This window comes from Marmota monax, unplaced genomic scaffold (assembly GCF_021218885.2).
Source record: "Marmota monax isolate L192 unplaced genomic scaffold, Marmota_monax_Labrador192_F-V1.1 WCK01_AAM20220418_F8-fsc00056, whole genome shotgun sequence".
NCBI lineage: Eukaryota > Metazoa > Chordata > Mammalia > Rodentia > Sciuridae > Marmota > Marmota monax.
The window spans coordinates 11,581,735-11,597,401 of NW_026695212.1; the positions used below are offsets into that span (position 1 = coordinate 11,581,735).

The 15,667-nt window shown below is 35.2% G+C and overlaps 1 protein-coding gene across 1 annotated transcript in view; it reads left to right on the forward strand.

Moving 5' to 3' along the window:
- The first annotated feature begins 2,847 nt into the window (after positions 1 to 2,847).
- Glipr1l2 (GLIPR1 like 2) overlaps positions 2,848 to 15,667 on the forward strand; it is a 58,289-nt gene continuing 45,469 nt past the window's right edge. The window contains exon 1 of the mRNA XM_046430660.1: positions 2,848 to 3,081. Coding sequence (XP_046286616.1) covers positions 2,848 to 3,081 — 234 coding nt within the window. The remainder of the gene's footprint in view (positions 3,082 to 15,667) is intronic.

Genomic DNA, 15,667 nt, shown 5'->3' on the forward strand with positions numbered 1-15,667 from the left:
TTTTTCCCCCCACATTTTTGTATTGGTGCATTATAGTTGTACATATTGATAGGATTTGTTGTTACATATTTGTACATGCATTCAACATAACAATCTAATTTGACCAATATCACTCCCCAGCACTTTCCCACTCCCTCTTTACTTTCCACCCCTTGGTCCCTTTTATTTACTGATTTTCCTTTGATTTTTAGGAGAACCACCCTCACCTTTGTTTTCTTTTTTCCTCTCTAGCTTCTGTATATGAGATAAAACATATGCCGCTTAACTGAGTTTGACTTACATTACTTAACATGATGGTCTCTAGTTCCACCCATTTTCCTGCAAATGTCATAATATCATTTTTCTTTATGGTTGATTAAAACTCCATTGTGTATATATACCACATTTCTTTATCCATTCATCTGTTGATGGACAGTTTGGCTAGTGTGAACTGTGCTGCTATAAACATGGGTATGACTTTAATTCATTTATAAAACTGTATGACTATAATTGACTTATAAACATAAAGATGACTTTAATTTTTCAAGGTAAATACTGAAAAGTGGTATAGCTGGATCATATGGTGGTTCCATGCCTGTATTATCTTTAACCAAAAGTTTCCTATGGACAGACTCCATGTTTGTTAACTTTTGTAACTCTAGTTTCTAGAGTTGGCTCTGACACATAAGAGCTATTAAAGAAATATCTATTAAATTAGTGAGTGCCATGTCTCGTAATGATATGAGCTGTCCAGGATACAGTGACTTCCCTGTTAATATAATTATTTGGTCAAAGGATGTGATGATCACCAATCACTGATGTATTAGAAAATATGTTTAATCATAGCACTAGTGAAATTGTCTAAAATTTCTTCCAAATCTAAAATTCTATTATTCTATTTACTGGAAAGTGAGGTTTGTATTTTGTCTACTGGTCTTTTTCAATTACCTAACATGCGGCCTGGTAATTTATGTTAAAAGAATAAAGACATGAACAAAACCATCTTTTGAAGGTCTGCTACTTTTCAATAGTGTGAACAGAAAATAATTTTCATTTTTAAAAATTATTGGGGATACCTGTGATTGAACCCAGGGGTTCTTTACCACTATGCTGCAACCCCAGCCCTGACCCACTTTTTAAATTTTTGAGACAGGATCTCCTTAAGTTACTTAGGGCCTCATTAAGTGGCTGAGGTTGGACTCCAACTTGGGATCCTTCTATCTGAGCTATCCCAGTTACTGGAGTTACAAGTGTTTACCACAGTGCTGGGGTATTTTTAAAAGTACTTTGCTTTTTTAGATATTTTTTAAGGCAACCAGTTACAATGTTTTCTTTGTGGGAAATTTATGTCCAACTGTCCCAGTGAAGCCAGAATTAGACAGGCAGTCAGTATAATTAGGTAAATGGAGTCAGGTTGGGTCAACGAGGCCAATTTTGAGTGAGTCTGGGAAGTTGGAGACTGTCCCCTGAGGGATTGAAATGTTAATTCCTTCAGAGCCCTTCCTCCCCCTTATCAAGAACCTGCCCTTCCTCCTACTAGCCCAATGAGTTGCCCCTCTCTTCAGGGAGCTATCAGGTTGTTTGTTAATGTGTGCAGGGCTGCTCCATCCTGCCCTTCCCCCTTCAGCTCACCTGTTTCCCACCTTTGGGCCATCCCACCAAGCTCCTGGGCCTAGTCACATAAGCAGAAAGGAGAAAGATAAGGAGGAAAAGGCAGGAGAACAAAGGAAGCCTAGGACATAGGGAAAGGGCAGAACACCTCACCTCTTGGGATACCAGGATACCAGCTATGGCCCCCTTCTCCATCCTGGGAGAAGTCTAAATTATCTCTTTTTAAATAAACCCTGCTTCATATGCTTGCCTCTGCATGCTTCTCTAATGTTCAGATTTCAACATGTGGGGAAGCAGGACTCCTCACCGATAACTGGAGGTATCACCAGTGATATTTAATATCACCTTAATGTTGTTGAGTACAATATATACATACCCAAAACCAATGCATACTTTTATTTCACCCCTAGTATTTAAACTCTTCAGAGCAATTTTTTTTTTTTTTGAGCAAAATGTTTGAACTAGACCAGGCCACTGCCAAGATTCTAGCTATTTTTATCTGAAATAAAGGAAACAAACAAAAAGTGAGTTCTTTCCTTCTATGAATGGGACAGCCAGTGGCAGAAGAGGAATACTGATATCCCATCCTCAATAGTACTGATGAGAGAACAGAAATATTCTCATTTAATAAGAGTTTTATAATCACTACCTCATCCTCAATCCTGAACTTTCAATTCTTCTATTTGTTTTGTAATTTCCCATAAAGAAGAGAGAAAAATCTCAAGGAAGAAGTCAGGCTTAAAGAGGATATTCTGTCCATAATAAGAATAAATAAATAAAAAGAGCACGCTACACCAAACTCCCAATTCAACAGTTAAAGATGAAAAGGAATTAATTTTTATCAGTATCATAGAAAGAATGGCCATTTCCCCTTGCACAATTACAAAGTCCCTTGAACATGTTACTTATCAGCAACTGGCATTTACCATATCAACCGGTAGTTGGTCAATGAAAGATGACACATCATTCTGAGTCAGAAATCAACTCAGGATAATAATTTGCTACATTGCCTTGTGAACAGCCTCAAATCATTTCACTCAAGTATCCCTTCGATTAGTTCGCAGACATGTATTTTAAGCTTTGTCTGTCGCAAGGCTCTGGCTTTCCTGTCCCACCTCCTTTTTCCTCCTTAATGCTTTGCCAGGTTCTGCTCTCCTGTTTTCTGGAAGATAAGACTTGCTTGCGCAGCCCGGTAGATTGGCAGGTCACAGGGGCGGGCTGGCGCCTGCGCACTGTCCTATCTGTGTCGGGTGAAATATGGAGGCCACAAGGCCCTTCGCCTCCGGGTGGTGCGATCAGTCTTTCCCCCTGGCGCTAGGGGGCGTTTTGAAGCTGTGGCTCTTCGAGCTGTGGCTTCTCCTGTTGGGTTCCGGTTTGAATGCGTACTTTTTGCCGCACGAAGAGGACGTAGACTTCATCAATGAGTATGTGACTCTCCACAATGACCTCCGGGGCAACGTTTACCCCAGAGGGTCTAACCTGCGCTTCATGGTGAGACTCCTGGGCGGTTTCCCAACCTCCTGGCACTCTGGTCACCACGCACTCCTCTGCCTCCGGAAGTCTGGGCCACTGCCATGAGGCTTTGGATTCCTGAGAACCACACTTACACCTTAGGTTTCAAACATAATGTGTAAAATCAATGGCCCTCTAAGACATGGTTATTAAGAGGATTTTGCATAGGACCGACTCTAAGGCCAGTGTGGCACTCAGCTGAGGTGCATATTTTAAGAGGGCACCACTTCAAGAAGATACTTTAATGTAGTAGTTTTCTTTTTTTTTTTAATTAAAAAGTCAATCAAACTTATTGACTTATAATCAAGAAAATATCAAAATTTTAAACAAAGACAAGGATCCTTGGAACTGAACTATAGAGAAGCAAGTAAAGCACTCTTAGGGCAGTGCAATTGCAAGGTTAGTCTGTTTTTATTTAAAATTTTGATTTTTTTTTTTATCGTGGATGTTTTTCACATTAATTCCGACTTTAAAAAGTAGTGTTTGTCTTCAATACTGAGTGTACTCTCCACGTTTTGCTCCCAAGGTCTCCTCCCTAGTCAGCATTCCTTAGCTGCCCTGCTACCTCCCTCCCACTTTCGTCTCTTTCCACCTTTTTTTTTTTTTCTATTTTCATTTAATACCTCATCAACTATTCTCTCCTTGCTAGGAGAATTTCATAATGGTCATTAAAAAATGACCACAAAATCCAACAAGTAAAAGACTGTCCTCTTACTAGGCAATCAGGAGTTTATAATTTACAGTATAAATTATATTACAGGTACTACCTCCATATACATATTTTCTTCGTTCAGGAATAGTTCCTGGCCAAAAAAAAAAAAAAAAAAATAGAAATGGGATAAATAAAAGCATTTGATTTTTAAACATTTGTTACATAGCAATTGCTCTTTTAAAGGCTGTGGCAAACAGCCTATAAGCAAATACCAGCTATATAGAAGTGTTGTTTTCCATATGGTCACTGGCATTTTCAATCATTTGCTGAATTAATCAGAAAATGATACTTAGTTTTAATGTTAATTTTTAAAGTACGATATGGATTAGACATATTTTAGTTTTTTCTTGTTTATTTTCTTTAACTTTTATTTTGCCAGCATTTTCTCATCAAATTATAGGTAGTTCCATTTGCTGAAGATAGTTTTGTCCAAGTCAGATTTTTATCTTTTTAATTCAATCATAGACTTTGGAGATATTTTAGAATTTTAACTACATATTTTCTATCCATTTGGGATCACTTCTGTTCCTTCTAAAATTGGAATTATCCTTCCTCCTGAAAATTAATAAATTCACAATACTTTTTAATTCGACTTTTCATAGGTTTTTATATCTCTAAAAATTAAATTAGATATTTCAAATATAAAAAAGTAGTTTAAAGAATAATAAACCTGGAACTCACAATCCATAATTTAACATATGAACATTTTTACAGAAATAGTATTTTGGTTATAGCTTAAGACCCCACCCTAAATTTTTTCCTGTTTCTTCTAAAAGTTGGTGTATGTTTCCCAACTATTTCTAGGAAATAAATAATTAGTATAAATACTGTATTCTATCATAATAGTATGTTCTATTTAGAAGTTTTCTGTAATATATTAGGAGATCAGATGTTTTATTTTTTATTCTCTTACTAGTTATTCTTAGCATTTTAAAATATATACCCCATTTTACAAATTCCAAAGTTAATCAGATCACTGTCATCCGACATGGGTCAGAAGTAGGCTCTCCAAAGAGGAAAATGAAACCCCAAATCACCCTGATTGGATTCTTGACTTTTATTGCTGGAAAGAATTTCAGGATGCCTCCAAATCAAGGCACAAAGATTTATTTAAGGGCATCAAAGGTATACACACCCCAAAGGCAGGGTGTAGGTGCCCCTTACCTTTTAGAGAAAAGACAAGTGACAACTGCAGGGTTGAGTTCTCTGATTATGTATATGATTTTCCTGGGAAGAAATGTGCAGGTTCTCAGGAAACCTCCTTTGAAAACAAATGCCATGACAGACATTTGATATTTGGGGTTCATTATTTTTTGGGAGGAGGGTTAAGGAGTCTAATCATAAATCACTTTGGGGCACACTATTTTCATTTTGAACCTGGTTACATTTAAATTGTTTGTGTTCTACTTGATCTGTTACAAGTGTATGCTGGAGGTTTTGTCCATACAACTAAAGAAACAAGCATGACTGGTCATGCTCATAGATCCAGTCTTCATCTATTAAGGGTCTCTTTTCCCCCAAGAATCCACCTATGTTATTAACCTCCTTCCCAATATTAAAATTTTTTATAACACTTAAATTCTTTATATTGCTCTTCTATGTCCATGCTGTTGATGCCAAAGGGACTCTTGGGTTGCTTCCACCCTTTGGCTATTTTGCTTAATGTTACTTTGAATGTTAACAGACAAATATTTGCTCTAGTCCCTGCTTCTCTTCTAGGTATACACTCAGACTAGAATTGCTGTATCATTTGGTAATCTCATGTTGTTGTTTTTTTCTTTTTTCAAAGAACTAGCATTTTGTTTTCCATAGTGGCTGCCCAACTTTTGTTCCTACTGGGAATGCACAAGGATCCTAGTTTCTTCATATCTTTGTCAAATCTTGTTATTTTCAGGTGTTTTTTGTATAATAAATGTCTAATGGGTATGAAATGATAGCTCATTGTGATTTCATGATTAATGACTTTGAGCATCTTTTCATGTGCTTTTGGCTACTTGTTTTTCTTCTTTGAAGAAAGGTCTATTTACACAGAATCTCCCAGACTAATGGAATAGAATATAGGATCCAGAAACAAATCACTATACATACACACACACACACACACACACACACATATGGACAAATGATATGCTGTTGAACTCATTTTTAAAGTTTTATTGGGGACTTTTACATTAATGTTCTTAAAAGATATTCATCTTTAGTTTTATTTTGTTTTAGTATCTTTGACTTTGGTATCAGGATAATGCTGTACTCATAGAATTAAGAAGTGCTTCCTCTGTTGGTGTTAAGTCATGTTTAAGTCTTTGGTAGAATTCACCAATGAAGCCATCTAGCTGAAGGACTTCCTTTATTGGCAGATTTGAATTACAGATTTAATCTCTTTACAAATTGTGAATTCGTTAGATTTTGTACTTCTTCATGATTTAGTCTTGATGTATGTTTCTAAGAATCTGTCAACTTCATCTAGGTCATTCATTTAATTGACCTACATATGTTAATAGCACTAGTGGTCTTATAATACTTTTTATTTATTAAGATCAGTAGTATTGTCCTCTCTTTCACTTCTGATTTTAGTTATTTGAGGGTTTACATTTCCAGTTTTCCCAGTGCCATTTGTTGAAGAGGCTATCTTTTCTCCAATATATGTATTGACACTTTTGTCTGGTATGAGGTAACTGTATTTTTGTGGGTTTATTTCTGTGTTTTATATACTGCTACATTTGTCTCCATGTCTGTTTTGGTGCCCATACAATGCTTTTTTGTTATTATAGATTTATAGTATAATTTTGGTATTATACTAAATACTAAATATTTATGAAATATTGTGATGCCTCCTCCTGCTGCTGCTTCTTCTTCTTCTTCTTTTTTTTTTTCCATTAAGGATCGCTTTGGCTGTTTTGGGCCTCTTAGTTTTCCAAATATCAGGAGCAATTTTCTATTTCCACGAAGAACATCATTTGAATTTTGTTGGGAATTGCATTGAATCTGCATAGCACTTGTGGTAGTATACCCATTTTGACAATATTAATTCTGCCTATCCAAGAACATGGGAGGTCTTTTCATCTTCTAAGGTCTTCCTCAATTTCTTTCTTTAGTGTTCTGTATTTTTTATTGTAGAGGTCTTTCACCTTTTTTCTTAAATTGATTCTCAAGTGTTTTGTTTTTCTTTGAAGCTACTGTGAATGGGATGGTTTTCCTAATTTTTCTTTCAGCTGATTCATCATTGGTGTGTAGGAACACAATTGATTAATAAAGTTTAATTTTATATCCTGCTGCTTTGCTGAATTCATTTATGAATTCTAAAAGTTTTTTTTTTTTTTGGTGGAGTTTTTTGGGGGGGGTGGTCTTCTATATATAGGATCCTGTTGTGGGCAGACAGGTCTTGTTTGAGCTCCTTTTTCTTATTAGTATTTCTTTTATTTCATTCTTTTGCTTACTTGATCTGGCTGAAGATTCTAGCACTATGTTGAATAGAACTGGTGGAGATGGGCATTCCTGTTTTGTTCCAGTATTTACAGGGAATGCTTTCAGTTTTTCTCCATTTAGAATGAGTTGGCATTTGGTTTATCATATGTAGTTTTTACAATGTTGAAATATAGTCTTTTTATTTCTTTTTTTTTTTAGTGTTTGGATCACGAATGGATGCTGAATTTTGTCAAATGCTTTTTCTGCATCTGTTGAGATTATCATGTGATTCTTGTCTTTTAAATCTATTGATGTGGTGAAATACATTTATTGATTTCTTTATGTTGAACCTATCTTGCATCTTTGGGATGAAACCCACTTGATCATGGTGCACTATCATTTTAGTGTGTTTTTGTATGCAATTTGCTAGTATTTTATGGAGAATTTTTGCATCTATGTTCATCAAGGATATTGGTCTGGAGTTTTCTTTGCTTGATGTGTCTTTGTCTGGTTTTGGATTTCAGGGTGATATTGGCTTTGTATAATTGGCTTTGGAAGTTTGTTCTAGTTCATGGAATAATTTGAGGAGTATTGGAATTATTTATTCTTTAAAGATTTAGTAGAAATTTTCTGAGAATCCACCTTGTTGGCAGGCTTGATGACTTCTTCAACCTCATAAAATTAACCTGTTTAAATTTTCTATATCTTCCTTGTTCAATTTGGGTAGGTTATATGTCTCTAGAAATTTATCAATTTCTTCAAGGTTTTCATGGGCTGAAAATGGATTTTAGTAATTCATTGGATTTTAATAATCTGCGTTTTTTCTCTCTTTCTCTTGGTTAGCTTGGCTAAGGATTTGTCAATTTTGTTTATTTTTTTCAAAGAACCAACTTTTTGATTCATTTATTTTTTGAATTGTCTTTTTTAAAATCTTTATTTCATTGATTTCAGCTCTGATTTTCCTGTCTTCTGCTGATTTGGTTTGGTGTTGGTTTGTTTTCTTTTTCTAGGGCTTTAATATGTAATGTTAGATTATTTATTTGGTATCTTTTCATTCTCTTAATGTATGAGCTGAATGCTATGAACTTTCCTCTTAGAACTGCCTTTATAGTGTCCCAGAGATTTTGATATGTTATGTCATTATTCTCATTACCTCTAAGTATAATTTTTACTTCATTTTTGTTTTCTTCTGTTATACATTCATCATTCAGTAGTGAATTATTTAGTCTCCAGGTATTAGAGTAATTTTTATTTTTCTCTTGTCATTGATTTCTAATTTCATTACATTATGATCTGATAGAATGCAAGGTATTATCTCTTTTTCTATTTGATAACAGTTGCTTTGTGTCCTAAAATATTATCCATTTTGGAAAATGTTCAATGTGCAGCTTATAAGAAAATGAATTCAGTCACTGATGGATGAAATATTCTATATATGTCTGTTAAGTCTAAGTTACTAATTGTAATTTTAGTTCTGTAGCTTCTTTATTTTGTTTTTGTTTGAATATTATATCTTTAACATAAGAGAGAGTTATGTTAAAGTCACTCAGAATTATTGTGTTGTGGTGTGTTTGAATCTTGATATTGAGAAAGGTTTGTTTGATGTACATAGTTGCTCCATTGTTTGAGGCATAGATATTTATGACTATTATTTCTTTCTGTTTTATGAATCCCTTAAGAGGTATGAAATGGCCTTCTATATCTCTTCTGATTAACTTTGGTTTGAAGTCCACTTTTTCAAATATGAGAATAGAAACCTATGCTTGTTTATGAGATCCATGTGAATGATAGTTGTTGTTGTTGTTTTTCCCCCTCTCCTTTTACCTTCAGTCTATGGATATCTTTGCCTATGAGGTGAGTCTCTTGGAGATAGCATATTGCTGGGTCTTTTTTTAATCCAATCAAAGAATCTGTGTTCTTTGATCTATAAGTTGAGTCGATTAACATTGAGTGTTACTATTAAGATGATTTTATTTCCTGTCATTTTTATTTATTTTTAGTTTTTTAGTTGAGTTATATTCTCCTTTGATACACTATTATTCTAGTTTAGTTTCACCCTCTCCTATTTTTTATGTGTATTCTTCATTTCGCCTTCATGTAATATTTTACTGAGTATGTTTTATAGTTCTGGCTTTCTAGTTGTGGATTCTTTTAACTTTTGTTTATCATGGAAGGTTTTTACCTCATATTAAAATATGAAGCTTAATTTTTCTGCATATAGTATTCTTGGTTGGCATCCATTTTCTTTCAGAGCTTGGTATATATTATCCCAAGATTCCCTAGCTTTTAGGATCTGAGTTGAAAAATCAGCTGAGATTCAGATTGGGTTGTCTCTAAATGTGACCAGTTGTTTTTCCTCTATTAGCTTTTAAATTTCTATTCTTATTTTGTTTGTTTGGCATTTTCATAATAATTTACTTAGGAGTGCCTCTGTTGTAATTTTGTATATTTAGAGTCCTGTATGTTTGCTATATTTGATTTTCCATTTCCTTCTTAAGATTTGGGAAATTTTCTGTTACTACTTTATTGAAAAGATTGTGCATTCCTTTGGTTTGTAGCTCTGAGCCTTCAACTACCCCTCTGAATCTTAGGTTTGGTCTTTTAATAATATCCCATAGTTTTTGAAAATCCTATTCATGGTCTCTTAACCCTTTTTCCATGATTAACTTTATTTTAAAGATTATGTACTTTGTCTTCGTTGCTTTAAACTATGTATTCTAAATGGTCTATTCTATTGGTGATGCTTTCCATTGAATTTTTAGTTTGGTTTATTGATTCCTTCATTTTGAGAATTTCCTTTTGATTTTTCTTCAGAATTTCTATTTCCTTATTGAAGTGATCTTTCAATTCTTGTATCTTGTCTCTGATTTCACTCCTTACAGTATATTTTATCTCATAGATTAGTTTAGCTATAAGCTTTGTAAATTTCTACTCTGATATTTCCTTCACTGTGGTGTCAGTGGAGTCTGCTATTGAGTCATTCTGGTTTGTTTGGGTTGGTTTTTTTCCTGCTTTTTCATATATATATATATATATATATATATATTTGTGTGTGTGTGTGTGTGTCTACCCATCTATCCAAATGGATCTGAAGCAGCAGGGCTTGTTTTCTATGTGCTTTTGGTGATCCTGTCAGTTTCCTGTGCCTCACGATTAAGGGGGAGCCAAATAATTGCACCCAACTATGAATACAGTAGATTACATCAAATTAAGTACTAAATTCCTATTTAACACTTACAAAGTTAATTGACACCAGAGAGAGCTATGGTAGGCTCAGCAATTTATAATAAAAGCAGTAAGTAATCATGAATTATATCTGGCATAAAATCAAACAATAGGTGTTTTCTATGACTACTATTGTATTTATTGTTTCTATAGCATTAGTTATGGGGTCTAGCCTTTTTAAAACCAATTAGTGTTAGGAGTTAGAGTTCTTTAAGAGGAAAGAAGAAAAGATGAGGGGTAGAAAAGGGTTTGTAGATTCAACAGGTGAATAGGGCAAATACAAAGGCGACATAAGCTATGTTTTTTTATGAGGGGGGAGAAGAAAAATAGAAGTAAAAGAATTAAAGGAAGAGTGAAAGAGCAGTAGAGTTTGGTTGTTAGCAAGAGAAAAGAGAGAAATAGAAATAAAGGGAAACAGAGTTGTGAAATAGACAACACAAAAATGAATCCAAAATATACTAATATAAAACCCCAACCCTCAAAAAACAGAGTAAGGAAAAATGACTACCTTCAAGATATGCTAGAAATGAGGAAGCAGAAACAAACATGTATATGTACAAATGTATAAATGTCCATCATGTATCAATCAGTACAAATTCAAACAATCAAACAAACAAACAAAAAAACAGCAAAATAGTCAATGAGAGTGTATGCTTGCTGTCTGTGCCAAAACGTTTTTCCCTTTTTCAGCTTCCTTTCTCAGCAGGATGGTGTGGGGACCTGTAGAAGATGCTTTCAACTTCACCTCCAGGGTACAGTTACCGTTGGGTTCTATTTGCTGACTTTCTGGAAACAAAGCTCCCGGGGAAGGGATTAGGTCTAGTATTGGTCCAAGTGTTATATTATGTGGTATTGGTCCAAGTGTTATATTGTGTGGAGAGTTATTGGCTGTAAATGAATCAATGTACTTCTAGGAGTGTACCCTACTCCTCTCCCCAGGGTTCCACTCATTGGAAAGGGCAGTCAGTCCTTTGCTGGTTCTGTTGTTAGGGAATACTGCCCTTTTTGGCTTCTCAAGGACTGCCTCTGAGCTCTGAGTTTAATCCACTCCACCAGTTCAGATCCTCTGTCTGCCACCTGCCACTGGTCCTGGGTACTGCCAAGTTCAAGAGATTGGGGAAGGGTGAGCTTTCTCCACCCTCTCTGTCCTGTATTATCCCCAGGCAAAATGGTCTCCATGCCACAAATTCTTTGTGCCAGAGATTCTCCTGATTTTCTAGGCTCAGTTTAGATCTTGTAGTTGGTATCTGCTAGATTTCTTTGTTGGACTCAGATCCAAACGCACAGATCTAAGTTCCCAGTCTAAGTTGATGAGCTGAATAGCCTCTGGGTCAGCCCAGGGCAGGCTGCCCCTCCGATCCTGGGATTTTCCATGCCAAGACTTTCCCAGCACTGTTTAGTCTTTTCCGATCTTGTGTATTAATTTCCCCCATTCCTGCCAGGAGCTTAGCCCCAATTCTGTTCCTTATCCTTATCTGATGTACTCCAAATTTCCCAGTCTTCAAGGCTCCCTGTTCAATACTGAGTATCAGTGGAGTGCTTTTTTTAGACTCACCTCACAGAGAAGTTTTCTGGTGGTTTGAGTCCCATGTTCCGGAGCTGTGAGAAAAGCCATTTCCGGCTAATCTGCCATCTTATCCTCTCACTCAGCTGGTTCTTAATGAATAAAAGACAACTAATTGAAAAATGGATTTATAGTTAAAAGGTCTTTTCTTGACCACAAGGAGAACTGACAGAGATTTTCTTCTTGAGCAAACTTTAGTAAGACTTCTCTGAGCCTTCTTTAAGTAGGCTTCAGCCTTTGTCCCTGTCCTGAGGCCTCTATTATCTAGTTTTAACAACAATCCCACCTAGCCCAGTTTAGGGAGAATCCCTTACCTTTGGTATTTGACTATTCAATATCTGATCAAATTCTTCATCCTTCTTTCTTGGTCTGTGATCACCCTGGCCTTCCCTCTGCAAGAGTCCTGTTAGGTCAATTGAGCAAGAATCACTTTGATTTATCCTTTTAGTAAATTTCCATTCTCTGACCCCCTTATTTGCTCCAGTGCCCAAAATTTCCACTTATCCTTGTATTTGAAGTTGAGCCTCATCCCTCTTTCTTATAAAATCTTACTGTGTTAGCAAGTATCATGGGTAATTTTTTCTTCAATTGGTTCAATTTTTCAGGTCTGACCTTATATTCATCAATTTATCTGTAGAAATATTTCTGTTTATTCAGTATATGAATAAATAAATGAATGTGCAAAGGCACAAAGGGAATATTAAAAAGATGGAGAAAATAGAATGCAACATTCCCAAATCTAATAGATATTGTGGAAATGAAAACAGAATAAAGGGGAGAAATTAAGAAAAAATAGAGGCAAATTTCCCAGAGATGAAGAAAGATATGGATTTTCAGATAAAAGAGATATTAGGAAAAATTGTGAAAACCTGAACATTGGGTGCCCTGTTTATTTTATTGACACCAGTTATATTTTTCATAATTGTCTTTGAGCTAGGCTATTTACAATTGTGAAATCCATACAATACTGGTGATATGCAATAGAAATGCTAAATTGCTGTGTCTGGTGAACTGCAACTGATTATTAGCCTATGGATAAGGCCCAGTTTTTACACTTACTTGTGAATTGATTTCCTGCACATAAAATTGAGAATTCTTTGTATTTTCCTTGAAAAAGTTATAACTTCCTAGAAGATCTCTTACCAATTAATCAGTTAAATGAAATCATCAATCCATATATAATAGTTATGATTATACTTTTTATATTATTATTATTTTTTAATTTTAATATTTATTTTTTAGTTTTTCGACAGACATAACATCTTTGTTTGTATGTGTTGCTGAGGATCGAACCTGGGCCGCATGCATGCCAGGCGAGCGCGCTACCACTTGAGCCACATCCCCAGCCCCCTTTATATTATTTTTTAAAGAAACAAAAAATATTTTTTAATGGAAACACTAAATGCTAAGACAAATTAGTGAGAAAAGATTTATACCTAGACATATTCTAGGGAAACATTGAAAAAATTAAAATTTTCATGTTGCCTCCAATGAAGCATGAATTAGAATATGGATTCAATTTTTCTACATAAAGGCTAGAGGCTAATAAAATTCTTTACTTTCTCACATTTCTCATTAATTACTCATCAGCCACTTTTTGAAACTTTAGCCTTTATCTCCAACTACAATTTGATTCATGGTTGAATAAAGGAATTTGAAACTATCATAATTTATTTATACATAATCATGGGAAGCAGTTAACTGAAATGCTTACAAACATGGAGTTGAAAATTATGTTTCCTGGGCTTAACTACAATCTTTATATAGATTACTATGAGTCATTAAGTGATCTACTTAATTTCTTTCTATTTTAGTTACTTCCTCTCTGAAACAGAAATACAGGTTGCATGTATGATGGTATATACCACATAGTCTAAATGTATAGTAGGCTATACCATCTAGTTTTATGTAAATATGTTTTATGATATTCATACAAAAATGAAACTGCCTGATGTATTCTTCAGAATGTATCTCCATGGTTAAGTGTATACATGCCTATAGTAATAATAATGCATATTACTACTTATAGTAATACATTCATTACTTATAGGGTTATTATAAAAATTAAATGAGATGTTACATTAAAGAAAACTTAAAATAGTGATTGGCACATGGTGAGGTTGTAAACTATGTTCAAAGTAAGGCAGAAGAAGGATAGGTAAGATGAATTGTTTGCAAAGGGAAATAATCTAAGAAGCTATTAATATGGAATTAATTGTAGGGTATATATACTATAGAATGCTATGCAGAGTTTGTACAAATTAAGCAGATCTGGTCATATTAATGTGGAACAATTTCTCTATGATAAGTATTAGTTGTAAACCAATAGTATTGTATACGGAATGATGTGTTAGCTTTTCATTATTGTGACTAAAAAGCTGAGAAAAACAACTTAAAGGAAAAAAATATTTATTTTGGCTCACAATTTTAGAGGATTTAGTCTCTAGTTATTTGGTCCCATTGCTATGGGTGAGGCAGAGTATGGTGGTAGGGAGCACACAGCAGTGCAGAGTTGTTTTCCTCATGGTGGTTGGGAATCAGAGAGACTGCTAGGGCCCAGGGACAAAATATATATTTCAGGGGCACACCCTCATTCCTCAAACTAGGCCTCACCTTTTAAAGTTTTCACCACCTCCCAATACCACCATCAGCTGAGGGACCAAGCCTTTCGCACATAGTCTCTGGTAGACATTTTAGATTCAAGCCCTGTCATTCCAACCCTGGACCTCAAGGTTTCATGTCCATCTCATAATGCAAATTGCCTTCAGTCCATCTCCAAAAATTCAGTAGTTCCAACATGACTCTAAAGACCAAATCCTAGATTTCCTGATTCTAGAAAATCTCTTAGCTGTGAGCCCCTGTAAAAGAAAAAAGAAAATTACATACTTTCAATGTAATATGGTGGACAGAATACAAGTTCCCATTCCAAAAGGGAGGAATAGGAAAAATTCCAAGGAGGTATTGGAGCAAAGCAAGACTGAAATCCCACCAGGCAAATATTAAACCCTGCAATTCCATGTTCAGCCTCCGGGACATATGTTGGTATGGTACAAGCTCCATCTCCAGCTTCCAGGGTTCTCCATTATAGCTTTGACTTTGCTCTTACAACTTCATGTATCACACTCTCAGACACTACCCATAGGGATTCTAATCCTGCCACACACTGCCCAGCCTCCCAGGCCTTCTTTTAAAATCTAATTGGAATTCTCTGTGACCCTACAACTCTTTCACACTGGATACCTACAAAACCAGCATCATATGGATGTGCCAAAGTCTACAGCTAACTCAAGCAGTATCTGGCTCTACTTGAACCATGGCTGCAGCAGCCTGCATAGCTGAGTGCCTGCATAGATGAGCATGGTAAAATGATTTCTAAGCCAGTTGCCCTGGTGCTCTCTTCTCAAAGCATTTCAAACAAGTTATAGCTTTGATCGCTTGAGCCTGTGAGGGAGACTGACCAATTTCACAGATAACCTCCAGGCCTTTTTCTATTGTCCCTGTATAAAAGTATTTGGTTTCCTTTAATTAGCACTAATCTCTTCAGCAACCACATCTTCTTTGGCCCCAATTTTGTACAGTGTTTTCACATCTTTTGCCCTGGTTTTTACTGCTGATTCTTGTTACTAATCTATATAAATTAGTCAGCAATACTCATACCA